The sequence below is a fragment of the Notolabrus celidotus genome, chromosome 12, assembly GCF_009762535.1.
Source record: "Notolabrus celidotus isolate fNotCel1 chromosome 12, fNotCel1.pri, whole genome shotgun sequence".
NCBI classification, from domain to species: Eukaryota; Metazoa; Chordata; class Actinopteri; order Labriformes; family Labridae; genus Notolabrus; species Notolabrus celidotus.
The window spans coordinates 21003196-21021738 of NC_048283.1; the positions used below are offsets into that span (position 1 = coordinate 21003196).

General features: G+C 39.0%; 2 protein-coding genes and 2 long non-coding RNA genes across 4 annotated transcripts; 3 read left to right on the forward strand and 1 right to left on the reverse strand.

Moving 5' to 3' along the window:
• Nucleotides 1-2659: 2659 nt before the first annotated feature.
• Nucleotides 2660-8651, forward strand: slc6a19b (solute carrier family 6 member 19b). The gene is made up of 12 exons (XM_034698113.1): nt 2660-2858; nt 3750-3890; nt 3968-4105; nt 4183-4364; nt 4456-4566; nt 4767-4879; nt 4969-5097; nt 5212-5368; nt 5481-5685; nt 5764-5923; nt 6264-6426; nt 7600-8651. Exons 1-12 carry the CDS (start codon nt 2660-2662, stop codon nt 7792-7794), a joined length of 1893 nt encoding a protein of 630 aa, XP_034554004.1. The 3' UTR covers nt 7795-8651.
• On the reverse strand, nt 4566-10697 carry LOC117823067. Its single transcript, XR_004633304.1, has 3 exons — nt 10581-10697; nt 10038-10146; nt 4566-4901 (listed from the first exon to the last, which is right to left on the reverse strand). It is a non-coding gene; the product is annotated as an uncharacterized LOC117823067 (long non-coding RNA).
• A 2792-nt stretch (nt 10698-13489) lies between these two features.
• LOC117823349 lies at nt 13490-14227 on the forward strand. The gene is made up of 3 exons (XR_004633376.1): nt 13490-13595; nt 13690-13757; nt 13884-14227. It is a non-coding gene; the product is annotated as an uncharacterized LOC117823349 (long non-coding RNA).
• A 394-nt stretch (nt 14228-14621) lies between these two features.
• Nucleotides 14622-17615, forward strand: si:ch211-254p10.2 (solute carrier family 40 member 1; the record flags this gene model as incomplete). Its single annotated transcript, XM_034697666.1, has 5 exons — nt 14622-14775; nt 14970-15230; nt 16055-16732; nt 17086-17136; nt 17539-17615. Coding segments are annotated over 5 exons (1221 nt in total), but the record flags the coding sequence as incomplete, so codon positions are not given.
• Nucleotides 17616-18543: the final 928 nt, after the last annotated feature.

The following is an 18543-nucleotide window of genomic DNA, read 5'->3' on the forward strand; positions in this document are numbered from 1 at the left end:
ACACTGTTTTTATGAGAAGCCTTCTAGTTGTCTAGTTATGTGCATTTGTTCTGTTACAAAACCATTCTTACCTTTGTTTAGCATTTTAATCAAACTTTTTTATTGTACAAATTAACAAGAAACTGCAAAGATATCCACAGAACAGAACCAGAACCAAACTCAATCAAAAAAAAAACAGAACCACATCCTAACTCAAGCAAACAGAACCAGAACCAACTCAAGCAATCAGAACCAGAACCAACTCAAGCAAACAAAATCAGAACCAAACTCAAGCAAACAGAACCAGAATCAACACAGGCAAACAGAACCAGAACCAGAACCAAACTAGAGCAAACAGAACCAGAACCAACTCCAGAAAACTGAACCAGAACCATCTCAAGCGAAAAGGACCAGAACAAAACTCAAGCAAACAGAACCAGAACAAAACTCAAGCAAACAGAACCAGGGTTAGGGTTATGATTACAGTCATGATAAGGGTTAGGGTTATGGTAAGGGTTTGGGTTAGGGTTAGGGTTGGTTTAAGGGTTAGCATTATGATTAGGTTTAAGGTTAGGGTTTGGGTTAGGGTTGGAGTTGGGGTTATGATTAGGGTTAGGGTTGTGATTAGGATAAAGGTTGTGATTAGGGTTAGGGTTATGATTAGGGTTAGGGTTAGGTTTAGGGTTATGATTAAGGTTAGGGTTAGGATTAGGGTTAGGGTTAGGGTTATGATTAGGGTTAGGGTTAGGGTTGTGATTTAGGTTAGGGCTAGGATTAGGGTTAGTGTTAGGGTTAGGGTTATGATTCGGGTTAGGGTTAGGATTAGGGTTAGGGTCGGGGTTAGGGTTAGGGTAAGGATTAGGATTAGGATTAGGGTTAGGGTTATGGTTAGGGTTCGGGTTATTATTAGGGTTAGGGTTAGGATTAGGGTTAGAGTTAGGATTTGGGTTAGGGTTAGGATAAGGATTAGGGTTAGGGTAAGGATTAGGGTCAGGGTTGGGGTTAGGGTTAGCATTAGGGTTGGGGTTAGGGTTAGGGTTTGGATTAGGGTAAGGGTTATTATTAGGGTTAGGGTTAGGATTAGGGTTAGGATAAGGATTAGGGTTAGGATAAGGGTTCTGATTAGGGTTAGGGTTGTGATTTAGGTTAAGATTGGGTTTAGGGTTAGGGTTAGGGTTAGGATAAGGGTTAGGGTTAGGGTTGTGATAAGGGTTAGGGTTGTAATTTGGGTTAGGGTTAGGGTTAGGATTAGGGTTAGGGTTGGGGTTAGGGTTAGGATTAGGGTTAGGGTTAGGATTTGGGTTAGGGTTAGGGTTAGGATTAGGGTTAGGGTTAGGATTAGGGTTAGGGTTAGGATTAGGGTTAGGGTTAGGATTAGGGTTGGGTTAAAATGACTTTTTCAGGCATGACCTTGCCTATTTAAGCAGGACAATGCCAAACTACAATCTGCTCATGGTACACCACCATGACTCCATAGTAGAAGGGTTCAGGTACTAAACTAGCCTGCCTGCAGTCCTGATTTGACCCCGATTGAAAACATTTGGCTCATCATTAGTCACAAAGTATGACAAAAGAGACCCCAAACTGCAGGGCAGCTGAAATGCTATATCAGGCAAGAATGGGACAACATTTAACTTCCAAAACTGCAGAAACTGTTCTCCTTGGTTTCCAAATATTTAAAGAGTTGTTCAAAAAAGAGGGGATGCAACTCGATGGTAAACTTTTTGGAAGCATACTACCAGCATCAAATTAAAAATTTGCTTTTTTTTCAGAGAACGATACAATTCCAACATTTGATATGTCATCTTTCCACTGTTTTCAATTACATTCATTAAATGAATTGTGAACCATCAAATTCTGTTCTTCTGGGGTTTTTTTAAATTAGGGTTGTGACACTTTTGTAAGAGTTTTTTGACAACTTTGTGTTAGTCCGTTATACAAACATTCCCAATTCAAAACAATAGCAAGGGGTAATTGGCTATTTAAGGCAAATAATACCAATAACAGTTTAAATATGAACTGTGAAATATTATTCGTGAATATGGTTAATATTAGTCAATGAAGTTGATGGCTTAAGCTGAAGCTGTGGGGTAATGATTTTTTTTTCATTTACTGTACCTAGGATAAAAATGAAGCTTCAGGGTGCATTCTTTAAATTTCCTTTTTTAACTTACCTGTGAATGATTAGTACATGAGTAAACAACTGAAAACTGTATGATGAAATACTGTTTAAAGGGGGGGTTTATATATCATAAAAGCTAGTGTTTTCAATCATTAATTACTTTTAGAGTTGGAGTTGTAATAGGTTAATTTTTATTGTATGCAAAATTGCTTTACAAATTGGATTAGAGATGGTATTGTTCATATGTTCACGCTTTTTTGACAGATGTTAATAAGATTCTGTCATTATGCCAAAATGAGTGACCTGTATGCCCTGACTCTTCCTCATTATAGATAGCCAAGAAGATAAGAATCAGATAAGTTACTAGTTAACTGTCTTGCTTAGCCAGGCTTCAAAGGCTGCACACCTCTGTCTGATGCTTTTTGACACCCATGCCTAGTCAATCTATTACAGACGTCCAGTGCATAGGAGGATCTCACGTTGTGAGCCACAATTTACATTCCAGCTCTGCACAGTGCACTTATTGTACCACGACAATAGTACAGTGTTTGACACATCATGAAGTTAAAACTCCCCAATCCAGGCCTGGAGGACAGGATATTGTCCCATCAGCAGCTGGACAAGCTGGAGCAAGAAGAGGCTGGAGACAGACCAAAGTGGGATAACAAGGCCCAATACATGCTGACATGTGTGGGGTTCTGTGTAGGACTCGGAAATGTTTGGCGTTTCCCGTATCTGTGCCAGAGTCATGGAGGAGGCAAGTGGTTCTTTTCTAGTTAACTCGACTTATTTAATTATCATTATTAATATTAATCTACATAATTGTATTACTTTGGGTAGAAAGATAACAATTTATTCTTCATTTCATTTTGAAGGAAAGACAGAACATGTTTGTCTTTTTGCTTTGTGCTTTTGTTTCAGTCAAAGATGTTTTTTCTCTTTGCTTCAGTCTGTTAGCATTTCCATTAGCATTTTTTGTGGAAGCATTACACCTTCATAAACGTTCTTCTTATCGATAGCTTGCTGCAACCTCATGTTCAAAAACAATGATCAAAAATCCCTTCAGGGACACATTTCTTTCAATAACAGTAAATTGAATTGCATGGCATTTTCTGGATCACTGTGTATGATGATGAAGTCTACAATGAGTGGGCAATCATTTCCAATTTAGTAGTTGATAAACAAAATGACAAGTTCAGTGTTCCATTGACAACTTTATCCCTACAGGATATATCAAATAATATGTACATGCTTTCGAAAGCAAATTCCACCATAAAAGCTGTGTAGGCCAAAAATGTTTTACGAGAAATCTGTTCAGATAAGACGTTTTATTTCGTCTTAGTTACAGCGAATACTCGTAAAGTGATCAGTACAAAGGTTTGAATGGGTTGTACATTGCATAATCAAAGTAACCACATTCACTGTCACTGCAAGTGCTCACGTGTATTTCAAATGATCAACATCCAAAAGTCAGCATATGGATTCTGTTGTATATGTCCTTAAATTTTTTTAAACTAATTTAGCAGATTATTATTTTTTTTAATGGGTGAGGGGGTTCAAGAACAGTTTACTATGTGTAAAACAATAAAACCCAACTGATTGTTGTTTTATTGTGAAACCATAAAAAGTTATTTTGTTTTTCTTGTAGGTGCATTTATGATACCCTTTCTAATCCTGCTAGTCCTTGAAGGAATCCCACTTTTACATCTTGAGTTTGCTATTGGTCAGCGCTTAAGAAAAGGCAGTTTGGGAGTGTGGGCCTCAATTCATCCCTATCTGACTGGCATTGGTAAGAAAATATGTTGCATAATTCTTTTCACCTGCTGCAAATGTAAAAGTGTCTTAAACTCTTGAAATACTTTGCAGGTATTGCATCCATGTGTGTATCTCTGACGATCAGCCTCTACTATAACACAATCATTGCCTGGATTATGTGGTACTTCTTCAACTCATTTCAAGACCCTCTGCCTTTCAGTCAATGCCCCCTGAACGCAAACTTAACAGGTAGTTAAACAGCTGGTAACGTTCTTATGCTGAATGTATTTTGGTGAGGTGACACCAATTATGTTCAATTCTTTCAGGCGCTGTTTCAGAGTGTGAGAGGAGCTCACCTGTGGATTACTTCTGGTACAGGGAGACCCTGAACACAACTCCAAATATTGAAAATGATGGTGGTCTGCAGTGGTGGATACTGCTTTGTCATATTTCTGCATGGTCTGTGCTCTATATCTGCATCATTCGTGGTATCGAGACCACGGGCAAGGTACAGAATATTGAGTACATTACATTAATAGAAAAGATTTAGATTTAGACAAACAATAATCATTTATATATTGATGTTATTTCTCCCCAAGGCGGTGTATGTGACTTCAACCCTTCCCTATGTGGTGCTGACAATATTTCTGATCAGAGGATTGACCCTAAAGGGTTCTCTGAGTGGAATAAAATTTCTCTTTACGCCGGATGTAAGTTGCACTTCTTACATTTGTTTCAGAAATAACACTTATTTTGCTGCATATAACAAAACAGAATGCATTAAAAAGGCTACACAACTACCACATTACAGTACATTTGAATGCTCCAGCTCCTCGTATGAGGTATGATTTAACCTGTTCAAAGCGATAACCAGTTGATCTCTTACTGTCATGTTTATTTGTTGTTCCAGTTAGCAGAGCTGGCAAAGCCGACAACATGGCTGGATGCTGGTGCTCAAGTTTTTTACTCCTTCTCTCTGGCTTTTGGTGGTCTCATTTCCTTCTCCAGCTACAACTCAGTGCAGTGAGTTTGGTCATTTTTGGTCCTGCAGCATAGAGGATATTTATAGATAAGCATGCTGTAAACTTACAAATGTGCATTTTTCCTTTTAGTAACAACTGTGAACAGGATGCAGTGATAATCTCCATCATCAATGGAGTCACATCTGTCTTTGCTGCCACTGTCATCTACAGCATTATTGGCTTCAGAGCAACAGAAAGATATGACAACTGTTTCTCTGGGTATGATATGTCCTTTTCTATTAAATTATACAACATAGCAGCACAAAATAATTTGTCTTTTTCTGCAATACATCACATATGAAATGTTTCTCAACCTGTTGAATTATGTTTCAGAAACATCTTAACCTTACTGAATGCGTTTGATCTTACTGAGGGTGACATCACTGACAGCAACTATGACCAGGTCATTGGACATCTCAACATAACATTTCCTGGGGCTTTACAAGAGCTTGATCTAAAGACGTGCAATTTAGACACTTTTCTCAGTGAGGTGAGATTCCAGCAGGTCTAGCGTAGAAGCTTCCATTTTTAAGGAAAATCATAGATCTTTATGCATCTCTCTGCCATGCTTTGCTGTGATAACATGCTGTGTTTGGGTCTAGGGAGTTGAAGGAACAGGATTGGCTTTTATTGTGTTCACTGAGGCTATCACCAAGATGCCTGTCTCGCCTGTGTGGGCCGTCCTGTTCTTCATAATGCTCTTCTGTCTTGGCCTGTCCTCTATGTTTGGGAACATTGAGGGAGTTCTGGTGCCGCTGCAAGACCTCAAAGTTTTCCCTAAATCATGGCCAAAAGAGGCTATCACTGGTAGGTCTCACATCTATGTTCTAATTTTGACTAATAAAGGCCTTATAGGTTATTTTACCAATTCTTTCCCCTCTTCAGGTGTGACGTGTCTGTTCTGCTGCCTTGTGGGTTTGATATTTATCCAAGGATCTGGGAACTATTGGCTTTCACTCTTTGACACTTATGGGGGATCTATCCCTCTGCTGGTTGTTGCCTTCTGTGAGATGTTCTCAGTGGTGTACATATATGGAATAGACAGGTGATGTTAAATTCCATTCTTATCACTGATTTATTTCTATAATGCAATACTTTTGTAGTAATTTGTAGAGCTACTTTTCACCTGATAGTCTTTGGATGCTGTGTGATGAAAGTTTGATCAAAATGTTCTTCAACTGATCTTAACCATGTCTGTGATGATTGATGACGCAGCTTAAACTGAGTATTTCATGCAATCACTTGGACGTAAACATAGATTTGGGGATCAAGAGAAGATGAAAGGGAAAATATAACATCATGGGCCACTGAATTTAAGGGAAGTTTGTAGTGGTTGTGTTGTCTGTCTACACACATGGCAATGTTGTGTGTTCCTGTCCTCCTAGGTTCAACGATGATATTGAGTTCATGATTGGACACAAACCCAACTTCTTCTGGCAGGCATCATGGAGGGTCATCAGCCCACTCATTATGCTTTTCATCCTGGTCTTTTACTTCATCACTAAAGTTACAGAAAATGTTTTTTACAAAGCCTGGGACCCTGAATCGGTAAATATTAATTGATACAATCATACATTTTGGATCTTCAAGACATGTCCTTGGACCTCTCCTGTTCTCCCTTTACATGCTTCCTCTCGGTCATCTCTTCAGCCAATTCCCGGATGTTTCATTTCATTGTTATGCCGACAACACACAAATCTATTTTTCTGCTAAAACCAATAACCTGAATCAATTGTCCTCCCTCCATACCTGTCTTGCTGCTGTTCGTGAGTGGATGTCTCTACATTTCCTCCATCTAAAACCTAAAAAAACTGGAATACTGTTGATCTGACCGGACACCTTCCCCACTGCAGTTCAACAGCCTGTTGGCCCATTAAACCTAAATATCACACCCACTGCATAAAATCTAAGAATCACCTTTGATCAACAAATTGCTTTTGACCATCATATCACCAAACTCATCCAATCCTTTTTCCTGCAGCTCAGAAATATTGCTAAAATCAGATCATTGCTCTCCTTTTCACACAATGACACATTAGTTCATACTTTCATTTTCTCCAGTTTAGACTATTGCAATTCCCTTTCTACCTGCCTTAGTCAATCATCTCTACACCACTGACTGTTATTTCAAAATGCAGCCGCCAGATTGTTAACTCATACCAGCCGTCAGTCCCATATCACACCTGTTCTTGCATCACTCCACTGGCTTCCTGTTAAATTCAGGATTAATTTCAAAATCCTGTTAACCACATACAAAGCACTGCATGGAGTCGCCCTCATTTACATTTCCGAACTCCATGTTGCGTATTCCACTCCTCGTCCACTCAGATCATCTAATCTCGGCCTCCTTTCCATCCCCCGCTCTGACTGTAAAACAAAAGGCGATGATGCTTTTGCAATCTACGCCCCCTCCCTCTGAAGTTTGCTCCCCCAAGCCATCAGGTCTGCTGAAGATTTAAGAAGTTACTCAAAGCACATTTGTACAGACAAGCCTTTATATAAACTCCAATCTGAGTTCTTTGGTTGTTTGTTTATGGCTTTGTTTGTCTAACAATTTTTGCAAATGTATTTTTATTCTGTCTTGCTTGTTTTTGTGTTTTGTGTCTGTGAAGCACTGTAACAAAGTGTTTTTAAAGGTCTATATAAATAACGTTCTACTTACTTACTTACGTATTGCCACACTAACAAAAAAACGAATACATCTCCTTTTCTCTTTTTTAGGAGAAATTCCCAACACTGGATGAAAAGCTATACCCAGCCTGGATCAATGTGATCATCTTTATACTGGCAGGAGTACCCAGTCTTGCAGTCCCTTTAGTAGCTCTCTGGAAATGTTTCAGGTCAAAGAAGAAGGATGAGTTGCATCTCTCCAACAAAACTGAAATGAACGATGACATCACCAAATCCAAAGTCTAGAGCTGGAGTGTCTAAGTTTTTTCCTCTTCTTATTAAAAACATTTCAATAATTGCTTTTATGATTTCAGGCAGGCAGCATAACTTTTCCTGAGCGCAGCTCTGTGTTTCGCTTCAATTTATTTCAGCAGTGAATTAGACAACAATATGTGAAGAGCTATAAAACTAGAGTTAGTTAAATAATTGTTTGTTTGTGCTTGAGGGACAGTCTGTTTCCTGTTTATTCCCCTTTGATCTGCCTTCTATAAAGCATATTGGATTATTCCTAAGTAATATTTATATCCCTTCTCTTTTTCTCAACTGGAATAAAAAATCCCTTACAATGTGCTCTGCAACAGATTTTCTCTTTCCTCTTTACAAACATATTTCCACCCAAAATAGCATTGTGTGTGTGATTTTTGCAGAGAAATGAAAACTAGACGAAGTAAGCAAAGGCTCTTGATTCCCTACCAGTAGATTTCTGTCACAGGGCCCTGCCATTATAAGTAATTCAGCAGAGTTAATTGTAATTTGACAGCTTTAGTCTCACATGTGATTAATGAATTAGATTTGGAGGAAGCTGTCTCTGATCCTAATGACACTAATCCAATCTGTCCAGCTGGGGTCAGTATTGTGCTGTGTTTACAGTGTGCTGTGTTCAGGAAGGTAATCTAATATTGATTATAGCAGCAGCATATTTTCATATTTTCATTCCTTACTTTCTGCATTTATTACTTGTACTGTAATCAGTGTTTTTCATCCATATTTAAGCGTAGACGGATGGATGATATTCTGTATTAATATGATATTTGGTAAAAACTCTGTATAGGACATCTTAATCAGGGTTTTCAGCCTTACCATGCATACATTGTCTATTCCTGTGTAAGTGGTCTTTGTTACCTGCTGATAAAAGACTGATAAAAAAATATTGGCCCTTTGTCTTCTGATACAGACCTATAACAAATCACCAGGGCCTCCTCTTCTCCCAAAAAGACAAATCAAACAAAGGTTTGTGCTTTCCTCATTCAGCTTATGACACTGTCCTCATTCAGCTTATGAAGGGACAAAGACAGGCGAGTGATGGACGGATGGAAAGTGCTGAGCAGAAGTGGGTTCTTGGAGCTAAGGGTAAAAAAGGAAAGACAATAATGGGATTTTAAGGCTACATTTGCCATACCTGCACATGTTTTTCTGTAGGACTCGGTGATGAATGGAGATTTTGGTATTTTTCTCAAGTAAATACTGCGTTTGAGATTTAAATTGCTTTAAAATGTTAAAACAAAAAAGGAAGTTTAGAAAAATGTCTTTAGGTTTGAATTTCAATAATACAAAACATTTGAGAGCTCTGAAGGTTATATCTACAAAATGAGATATTATTTTTCTAAAGACTGCTGTTAACTTACTAATATCAATGAATAAAACATTGGTTTTCCCATTGTGGAGTTTGCCTTGCACCAAGAGCATAAAAACATAAATGACAAAGACATCAACAACAATACAAAAAGCGCATAATAAACATGAAAGAAATCAATAAAAAGAACATTATTACACCTTTGAGTGCTTACCTGAGAGGGTTATCAACTCCTGAGTTCAACTAAGTACCAAGTGCCCAAGTATAAACAATAAATGTGAATATTTCGCCAAAGTAGAAAACGGAGAGTCCTCAAAATTAGTCATGACATAAAAAATGTCTTTGAAACAGTCCATGTGAGTGAATGTGAAAATAGTCTTTCAGTGTACTAGTTGTGGAGATTGAGAACAATAAGACCTTAGAATTTTGCCCCACACTCTGTCTTACATCTGCAAGAGCCTCATAGGTTATGAACTTTTAATGACAATTCACCTGTCAGATGAAATGCTACAAATGTTCAATGTATGTACTGTAGTTTTAATATCATCTAGTTCATACAGCAGCAGTGAGTGACACATTGCTGGTTCCTTACTTCACTGTTGAGTATCATTGATCAAGTTTAAGAGTTTTACTCTTGTTGCCTGAAATATTAAACAGGAATCCCAGAGAATGTAAAGGAAGTGTCCTGTTTTTAAATGGGCCTATATAATTTCATGTTTGCACGCAGCCTGGCCCACCGAACAATATCAGGATCCAGGCCTGTGAGATGCCTTCTACTCCATCCTTGTGTGCCACACGTCGACTCGCCTACAATCATGCATAGGCACTCGGTATTCTGACTTTCCCTCCTCTATCCAGACAGTCCAGAAGACAGTTCAGGACTGTCTAATGTCTTCATTAATGTAACATATCCTACCTGTAGAGCACGTCTGGATGTGTATCGGCCTTCACTGTGTTTCCCAAAGCAGTGATCAAAAAGCTGATCTATCAGGGTTGGGCTGAACTCTCCAACATCAGTCTGTCCTCTATTGGAAATACAGTCAGTCTTATCTCCATTGAATGAAGCTGCATGTGGTTCCAACTTGGAAACCAAATTAAACATTTAATTTAACATCTGATAATAACATAAAAGTGATTGTGACACATTTAAGAAGTGCATCTGTTGACTCAAAATAAATGTAGCTATTAGTATCAAAATGCAACCTGTGATTTTTTATTATTGTTGAAAATGTTCATCCCTGCAAAATCCCAAAACAATTTTGCTAGTATATATAAATGATTTTTATGTGGAAAATAACACAGATAATACAGTTCACCTGGTTTTTGAGATGTCTTTTTGTACAGGTAGAATTGGGTATTGGTGGATCCAGCACATTGATAATGAAAGCTTCAAAGAATCCGATATTTAACATTTCCTTTTAGGACTGTCTAATGTCTGCATTAACGTATCATATCATACCTGTAGAGCACGTCTGGAACTGTATCGGCCTTCACTGTGGTTACTGAAGCAGTGATCAAAAAGCTGATCTATCAGGGTTTGGCTGGACTCCACTCTCCAACATCAGTCTGTCCTCTATTGGAAATACAGTCAGTCGTATCTCCAGTGCTGAAGCTGCATGCGGTTCCAACCTGGAAACATTTACAGGTAAACTGTAGTGTCTTATAACTTTATAGAGTTTGCAATCATAGCCTTTTGGGCAACAACAAGTGAAGTTTATAATTTATTATATCACAAAAGCACTGACGGGGTCTATTAATAACATAACAGTGATTGTGACACATTTATGAAGTCTTTGTAATAAGCACCTGTTGATTCAAAATAAATGTATCCATTAGTATCAAAATAAACATGTAATTTCTAAAGACCTCTAAAAAGATTGATCACTGCAAAATTACAAAACAAGTTTGATATACAGTTAATACAGTTCACCTGCTCTAAGTAGTTCCATTATGATGAAAACAGCAATCTTTTCATTTGGATATTTTTTTTTTAGGTAGACCTTTTGAAGACTTTGGTATTGGTGGATCCAGCACATTCATAATCAAAACTTTAAAGAATCCGATATTTAACACTGCCTTTGTTTCTATGTTTGTAGGGTTGATGTGCCTCACCTCCTTTACAGTGGCCTTCTCCATCTTTACTTGGAGTTCTAGAAAGCAGTGGGTGGAGATTCCCTACACCTCTGTCAAAGCACTGTCTGACAATCCAAGTGAATCACGCATATGTAGGAGAAAGAGTCAATTTTACTGATTCAGCTTTATTTCTTTTGTCACTATACTTACTATGATTACATAATTCAATGGTTTTAGTGAGTGATACCTTTCACTACGTGTTAAACAAAGACACTGGGTGACTGAAAGGTCATAGACAACACATCTTCACTTTATCAGGTCTTTCATTTCCACACTTGTTACAGTGATTTACTTGACTGCTGAAAAATGTAATGAGGTGCCTTGAACACAGATAATAAGAAAGACTTTGAAGTTGGTTTACTTCACTCTATATGAGTTCAGACGGGCATAAAATTAAGAACCACATTGGCTCCTCTCTTTATAACCCCTACAGGTGCTCTTTCTCCTTGATTGTGTTCTGCATTATGACGGGGATCTGTAATCTCTTATCTGTTATCTCTGTCCTTCCTGTTGTCTCAATGCCTCCTGTGTCATTCCAAAAATGGGCTCCCTGGAGAAGCACATCCTGAACAGACACAATTAAAAATCTCATTCTAATTTCATCTAGGAGCCCGGTGAATGACAAAGAAGAGCATCTGATCAGAACACACGTGAGATATTTCGTCAGTAAAGTGCATCTCATTTTTCAGGTTAATTTTGATTTATTATAGTTTCTGATTATTTGAAAATATTTTGATCATTTTTATCCATGTTTATCAACATATTGAAATGGTATAAACCAATAGTGTGGCAGATGTATTATAGCATCTGTTTTTCAGTATGTTTGCTAAATGGAACATCATTCGTCTCAATTTGCAAAAGTTCACTTGGTGAGGAAATGCAAACACTGCCAGCCAGATCAAATCAAGGCAGAACAATATCCCTGATATGAACAACTGCATACTGAATACAAGAAGTGAATATGATGTTTGTGTAAATATCTTCTTTAAAGAAGACACCAGTTAATTTCCTGTGTTGACGTTTTGAATAGGAACAATGATAGAGTGATTGATAACTTCCCGAACAGTTTGTGATAAGGTCATTATTAATCCTCAAAAATAAAAAGTTTTAAGTTCCATTTACATTTTTGTAATTTGTTGAAAGTATGCATCATCTTGTTAAACTAAGTCCTGTGAACAGCTTTTTACTATGTGACACACTCTAGTTATCTGCCTTCTACCCTGTTGCCTGTAGGTGGAAAAGTGATGTAGTGTTGCATGATGTGTCTTCTATGTAAGTTTTTTTTAGTCAATGGTGTATGTGGGTGTATGTGAGTAGTACGACTATGCTTGTGTGCCTGAGGGTTGCATGTTGTCACTGGCCATGCGCATAAGTTGAGTTACACAGTTGTGCTTTTTGTGGTGTGGGTGGACGCTGATATTGTCCTCCTAGTGTCACGTGCTGTGGAATATGCTGGCTGCCTTTGTTGTCCCTCTGCCCGTTCTGCTTTTCTGGCACTTTCATTCAATGGTGCACTTGAACACTGTGATGTTATTAAGCCTTTCAAACTACTACAGCTTGAATTCCAGCTCTCAGGAAAGACTAGCATCCTAATGTAGGAATATATGGCAAAAGATACATCATTGAGAAACAACAGCGAGGACTGAGTGTAACATCGGAACAAAGGTGATGATTGACCCTGCACTGACTTGTGAGCACTTCATTTCTTGTCAGCTTAGGGCTGTATTTTAGAGCTATGCTAGCTGTTGTGCTAATGCTGTACTATATCATACTACTTATCAAAATAACTGGTGTATGAGGATTATTTGACATGCTTATTGGTTATTTTTTTGACATAATAATCCTCAGCAGCCACTATTTTATCCTCTTACATTTGAAATCTGTATATGTATACATATAGTGAGATAGCTGATGTAAAGTGCATTATATGTAGTTCATAATGCAGTGTTAAAACACAATGCTTAGGTACAAGTTTCAAAAGATGTGTGCTAAAGTTTTATCATAGGCTGGAGAAAAAATATCAATGAACTCTTCCCACATGTTGATTGTTGTTTCTATCAGCCTAGACTTTTAATGTGTGGCCTACACATTATTATAGTAATCGAACCTTAGCCTTACTGTCTTATAAAACTTGTAATTCATGTTGTAGCTTACAGTAATGCGACACCGCAGCACAGACAGTGACACAAGAGTGTGACAAGTTCAACAGTTTTTTGACCTGTGATTCTACAATAGGCAATGTCCCAGCGAGCAGATGCCTCCCAGTGTGGCGGGGTTGTGGTCGAGTTTGAGTCGGAACACATCAAGAATGCAAGAGCTAAGAGAACTAAGAGTATACCAGGTAAACCAAACTTTAAGTCATTCTAGAATCTGTGCAATGTGTTTGCAGTTTATTTGTTGTTTACTTAATCAATCTTCATGCATTTCCTCCAAAGGCTCAGCTCTCATCTACCTCAAAGGCCCCAAGTTTCTCATCTATGTCAGTGGGGCATTGTCAATGTGGGTAAGGATCATTTCCTGCAGAAGTAGATGAAACTTTGAAACTTAAGTAACTGCCAGGTAAACCACTGTAAACTGTGTGAACCTTGCAAAACACTACATCAGGGTGACCTCTTTTTTATTTCAACAGGGGGACCGCATGTGGCACTTTGCAATCTCTGTGTTCCTGATTGAACTGTATGGCCGTAACTTACTGTTGACGGCTGTGTTTGGACTGGTAGTGGCTGGGTCAGTGCTCCTCCTTGGAGCTTTGATTGGAGACTGGGTTGATCGTAATCCGAGGAATAAAGGTATGCACAGTGTATTCACATCCATTCAAAGATGTTTCCTGTAGTTAATCATAGAAGAGTTATCAGCAAATATCAATCTTGGGCACAGACTGTCTGCTGGGTCCTGCAGGTGGAAAATTGCATTGCACCCTTGCTGTTGGAAGTATAAATGAGTCCCTGATTTGATAGCTAGACTCAATACCAGCAGGACTTAAGGCACAAGTTACACATCAACTGACTCCTATCTTTAAAGGCTGGCATTGCTTTTGACATCAACCATGTTCCAAGAGTCTAAAACTGTTTTTCTGTCTCCTATTTTAGTTGCACATGCATCTCTTTTTATTCAGAACATCTCAGTGACAATATGTAGCATTGTGCTGATGTTGGTGTTCTTGTATAAGCAAAGGATTGCACAGATCTGGGATGGATGGCTTACTGTGAGTATACACTACATGTTTAAATGAAAACATTTCATAACTGCAGACAGAGTACTCACCATGATGATTACACAGCAGAGTTATAGCGGCTGTTGTTCCCTCTGTTTTGTGTCCCTTGTTGTCTCTGCTTCTGAGCTTGTGGCTACTCTGTGCTGTCAGTAACATGTTGCATCGCAAAACTTACACAAGGTGGTTTGTTATACGGTGGTGATCGTCCTGGCAGATGTGGCAAACCTTGCAAGCACAGCACTGACCATTGCCATTCAGAGGGACTGGATTGTGGTTATCACAGGCTACAACCGAGGTCACCTAGCTGGTGAGGGGATTTAGTTTCAGTTTGATGCACATGAAGTATGTTTATCGCATGTGTATGCTTTCTTTGCTGTATGCTGTTTTGTACATGATAAATATTTGAATTCAAAGAATATCAGGTATTGCTCAGCTTCTGATCTTTCTGAAGGCCCTCGTGTGGAAGCACATTAACCTCTGTGCCTCTTATCCTGACAAAAGGAATGAATGCAACCATGAGGCGGATTGATCAGGTGACCAACATCCTGGCCCCACTAGCAGTGGGACAGGTCATGACCCTGGCTTCCAATGTAGTTGGCTGTGGCTTTATCCTGGGCTGGAACCTTGTGTCTCTTATTGTGGAGTTCTTCTTCTTGTCGCGAGTGTACCGCATCGTCCCTGCTCTTTCAATCAAACCCCCAGCAGCAGAGGAGGATCAGGTTCAGGTGTATCTACAGAGGATGGAGAGGAGAGGGTCACAAGGTACGATCTCATCAATTTTTTTTCTATGTATTATGACTAACACCCTCGGTATTACTTTGTTTTATAGGTAAATGCATTGAAGTGTACTGTTAGGTGCATGAAGGTCAGTTAGCATCAAAACTAGGTGATATAAAAAAACAAGATGTGACAATAAGTTTATAGCTGTGAATAAGGATTAAACACTTTTCTAACAATGCTTGCCAACAGTTGGCGGTGTACAAAAAACAATCATCTACTATTTCATCAGTGCACAGTTAATATTAAAATCACCTATTTTTTCTTTATCACCATTCACATTGCATTCTCTTTGATAGGTCAGCAAAAAATTAAAATGTTAAGTCATCTCAAGTGTGGACAACAAAGCATATTTTGAAACCCAATGTAGTGAGATGTAATCTTTTTATGAAGGTTAAGGAAATTACACAAAAAACTTGTCAATTTCTTAAATTACAATTTCTCAATTCACTGATTACAGACATCCAGATTTTGAAAGAAAGTGTACTGATGTATAAAATGCTCTTTTAATCTGTAGCTGTTTCTTCTGTGGCCTTCACATTTATAGGACTGAATAAATATAGTACAAAACAATTAAGCTTTGTTGGCATACATTATTTAGAGATGTAATCAACAGTTTTGTGCAGCTTTAAGCTGCCACTTGGTCTGTTTCCCATTCGCATTGTCCATTAGTGTAGATGATCTGTAGTAGACAATAATAGGACTCTCACTCAATATCAAAGAGAAAGTATGGAGAAACCAAACTGATGAATGGGGCTTTTTAAAATTGAACATCAAAAGTGATGGATGCCATTCTTCTCTCCCATCAGACGAGAGTGATGAAGCACAACCTCAACCTCTGACAGAAGGTAACTGCAACACAAGTTTGCACCTCAAAGAAATCACAGACCTGCCGCTGTGTTTCCGGAGGTTTCGCTGGCTGGTGAGCACCTGTAAGGACGGCTGGAGGGCCTACTATCGCCAGCCCGTCTTCCTGGCAGGAATGGGTCTGGCTTTCCTCTACACAACGGTCCTCGGCTTTGACTGCATCACCACTGGCTATGCCTACACTCAGGGCATAAGTGGCTCCCTCCTCAGTCTGCTGATGGGTGTCTCAGCGATCACAGGGCTGATGGGCACTGTGATGTTTACCAGACTGAGGAAGACCTATGGTCTGATCAACACAGGCATCATCTCAAGCTGCCTCCACCTGGGCTGCTTGCTGCTGTGTGTGTGCTCTGTGTTTGCCCCAGGCAGCCCTATGGATCTTAGTTTGCTAATGCCCCCTCTTTCCTCCAACTCAACTGAGCTTGGAGGGATGGCAAGCCAAAGGCAGAAACACACTTATCCCATGCGGGGAGGCAGTAATCAGCCTCTGCTACCAGACCGCTCTTCCATCCACTGGACCAACAACACTGTCCTTTTTGACAACGTGCCCTCTGGTACAGCACCAGAATCATACATCTCCATCATCCTGCTGTTCCTGGGCGTCATCACAGCACGCATTGGTAAGTAGACGAACATCAAAACCTGAAAGATTTTAATCAAACACCCAAACTTAAATGGGTCGAAATGTTTCATTTGAATACAATACAATACAGACTTTAAAAGTCTAAGTTTAAAGTCTACAAAGAATGGAGATACTATCAACTGCAGAGTCTGATTTATGCATGTGAGAACCCATCAGCCATTTTAAGCTTATCTTGTATACATTTGATCCTAGTTGTGCTCTGGAAAATAAATAAAAAGAAAAACCACACGCTTTTGTTTGAAGAGATAAATAGATGCCTAGCTGTTGGGACTACCATCTTGTGTAATAGACAAGATTAACTTTTAAACTCTATGCAAATGTATGTTTTAGGTCTCTGGTCCTTCGACCTGACAGTGACCCAGCTCCTTCAGGAGAACATCTGTGAGTCAGAGAGAGGTGTCGTAAACGGAGTGCAAAGCTCAATGAATTACCTGATGGATCTGCTTCACTTCATCATGGTGATATCTGCTCCACAGCCACAGCACTTTGGAATCCTTGTTATCATTTCTGTATTATTTATCACTGCTGGACACACCATGTACTTCCTGTATGCACACAAAGCCAAGAGAAAACTCAGCCTCAACACATAAGGAGCAGAGACGGCCCACATATCCATGCATGAGATGCTTAAACCAGCACTGACTCCACTCTGCATCTGTGAAATGAATGTCTTCCTCCTGTTCCTGCAGCAAACGTATTGCAACACTCCGTTCCCGACTTAGCCATTCATTTCAGCACAACACAGCAAGTGCCTGTCCCACCTCAGTTGCTTTCTCCCTGCAGGGCAATGTGCCAAAGCAGCAAACAACTCAGGTGAAATGGAGTGGGAGACAGGCTCTCCCGTCGTTTACACAAGTTGAGGTGGCTACAATGAATGCAGCAATGATACCTCCAAGGGAAATGTCCTATTCTAACGCACAACAGGACCCAAAGGCATCAGTATATGCCTTTGCAAAACCCTGCAGGACTACTGCAAGACTTTCATCAAACAAGCCTGTTATCTTACATAGCTTTTTGAATGGGAGGGTGGATGGATGGAGAGATTTTTCTATCCCTCACTCAGTAAAGAACCGGTTTTGTGAGGAAATCTTTACAATGATACTTCAAACTATAAACCACATGAGACAGTACTTCTACAAGTGGCATTGATGTTACTGATCCGTCCACTTGGAAATATTCCAGGATGTCCAAAAAGGAACATAAAGGGAACTTGTTGTGAGATTGTTTGATTAAAGAAGAATCAGAAAGGCAGCCACCCCTTTAAATGGACAGAAGTGAAAGGACAGTGTATGTCCTTCCCCTGGTTTGTTTCTCTGTGGATGAATCAAGAAAACATTTGCCTTTCGTTTGTGCATGTAAACCTGGTTTATGGATTACAAACAACGAAAACATTAGATCATTCAATATACTTTCAAAGACAAAGTAATTGAATCTAACAGCTTGTATACATAGTTAAATTAAAATAGTTTTCCAAACTTTCTTTCCTTCCAATATAAAGAGTGCTATTAATGGTTTTATAGAAATTCAAGAAGAAAGCAATCTTTTTTGTGACATGTTTGAAATCAGTGATAAGCTAAATGTTGATTACAAATGTTGATCACTGCTATCAGCAGTGTTTTATTACACCTCGCCTCTTTCTTGTGTAGTTCAGATGAACTAAACATTACCTTACCTCAACTAAGAACAAGAACATTGTTGGGTATATGACTTGGGACTTACTCTTAGCTACTGTTTGTTTTCATATCTCCTTTATGTACAGTGGTTATAACATAAAAGTTCAGCAAGTTG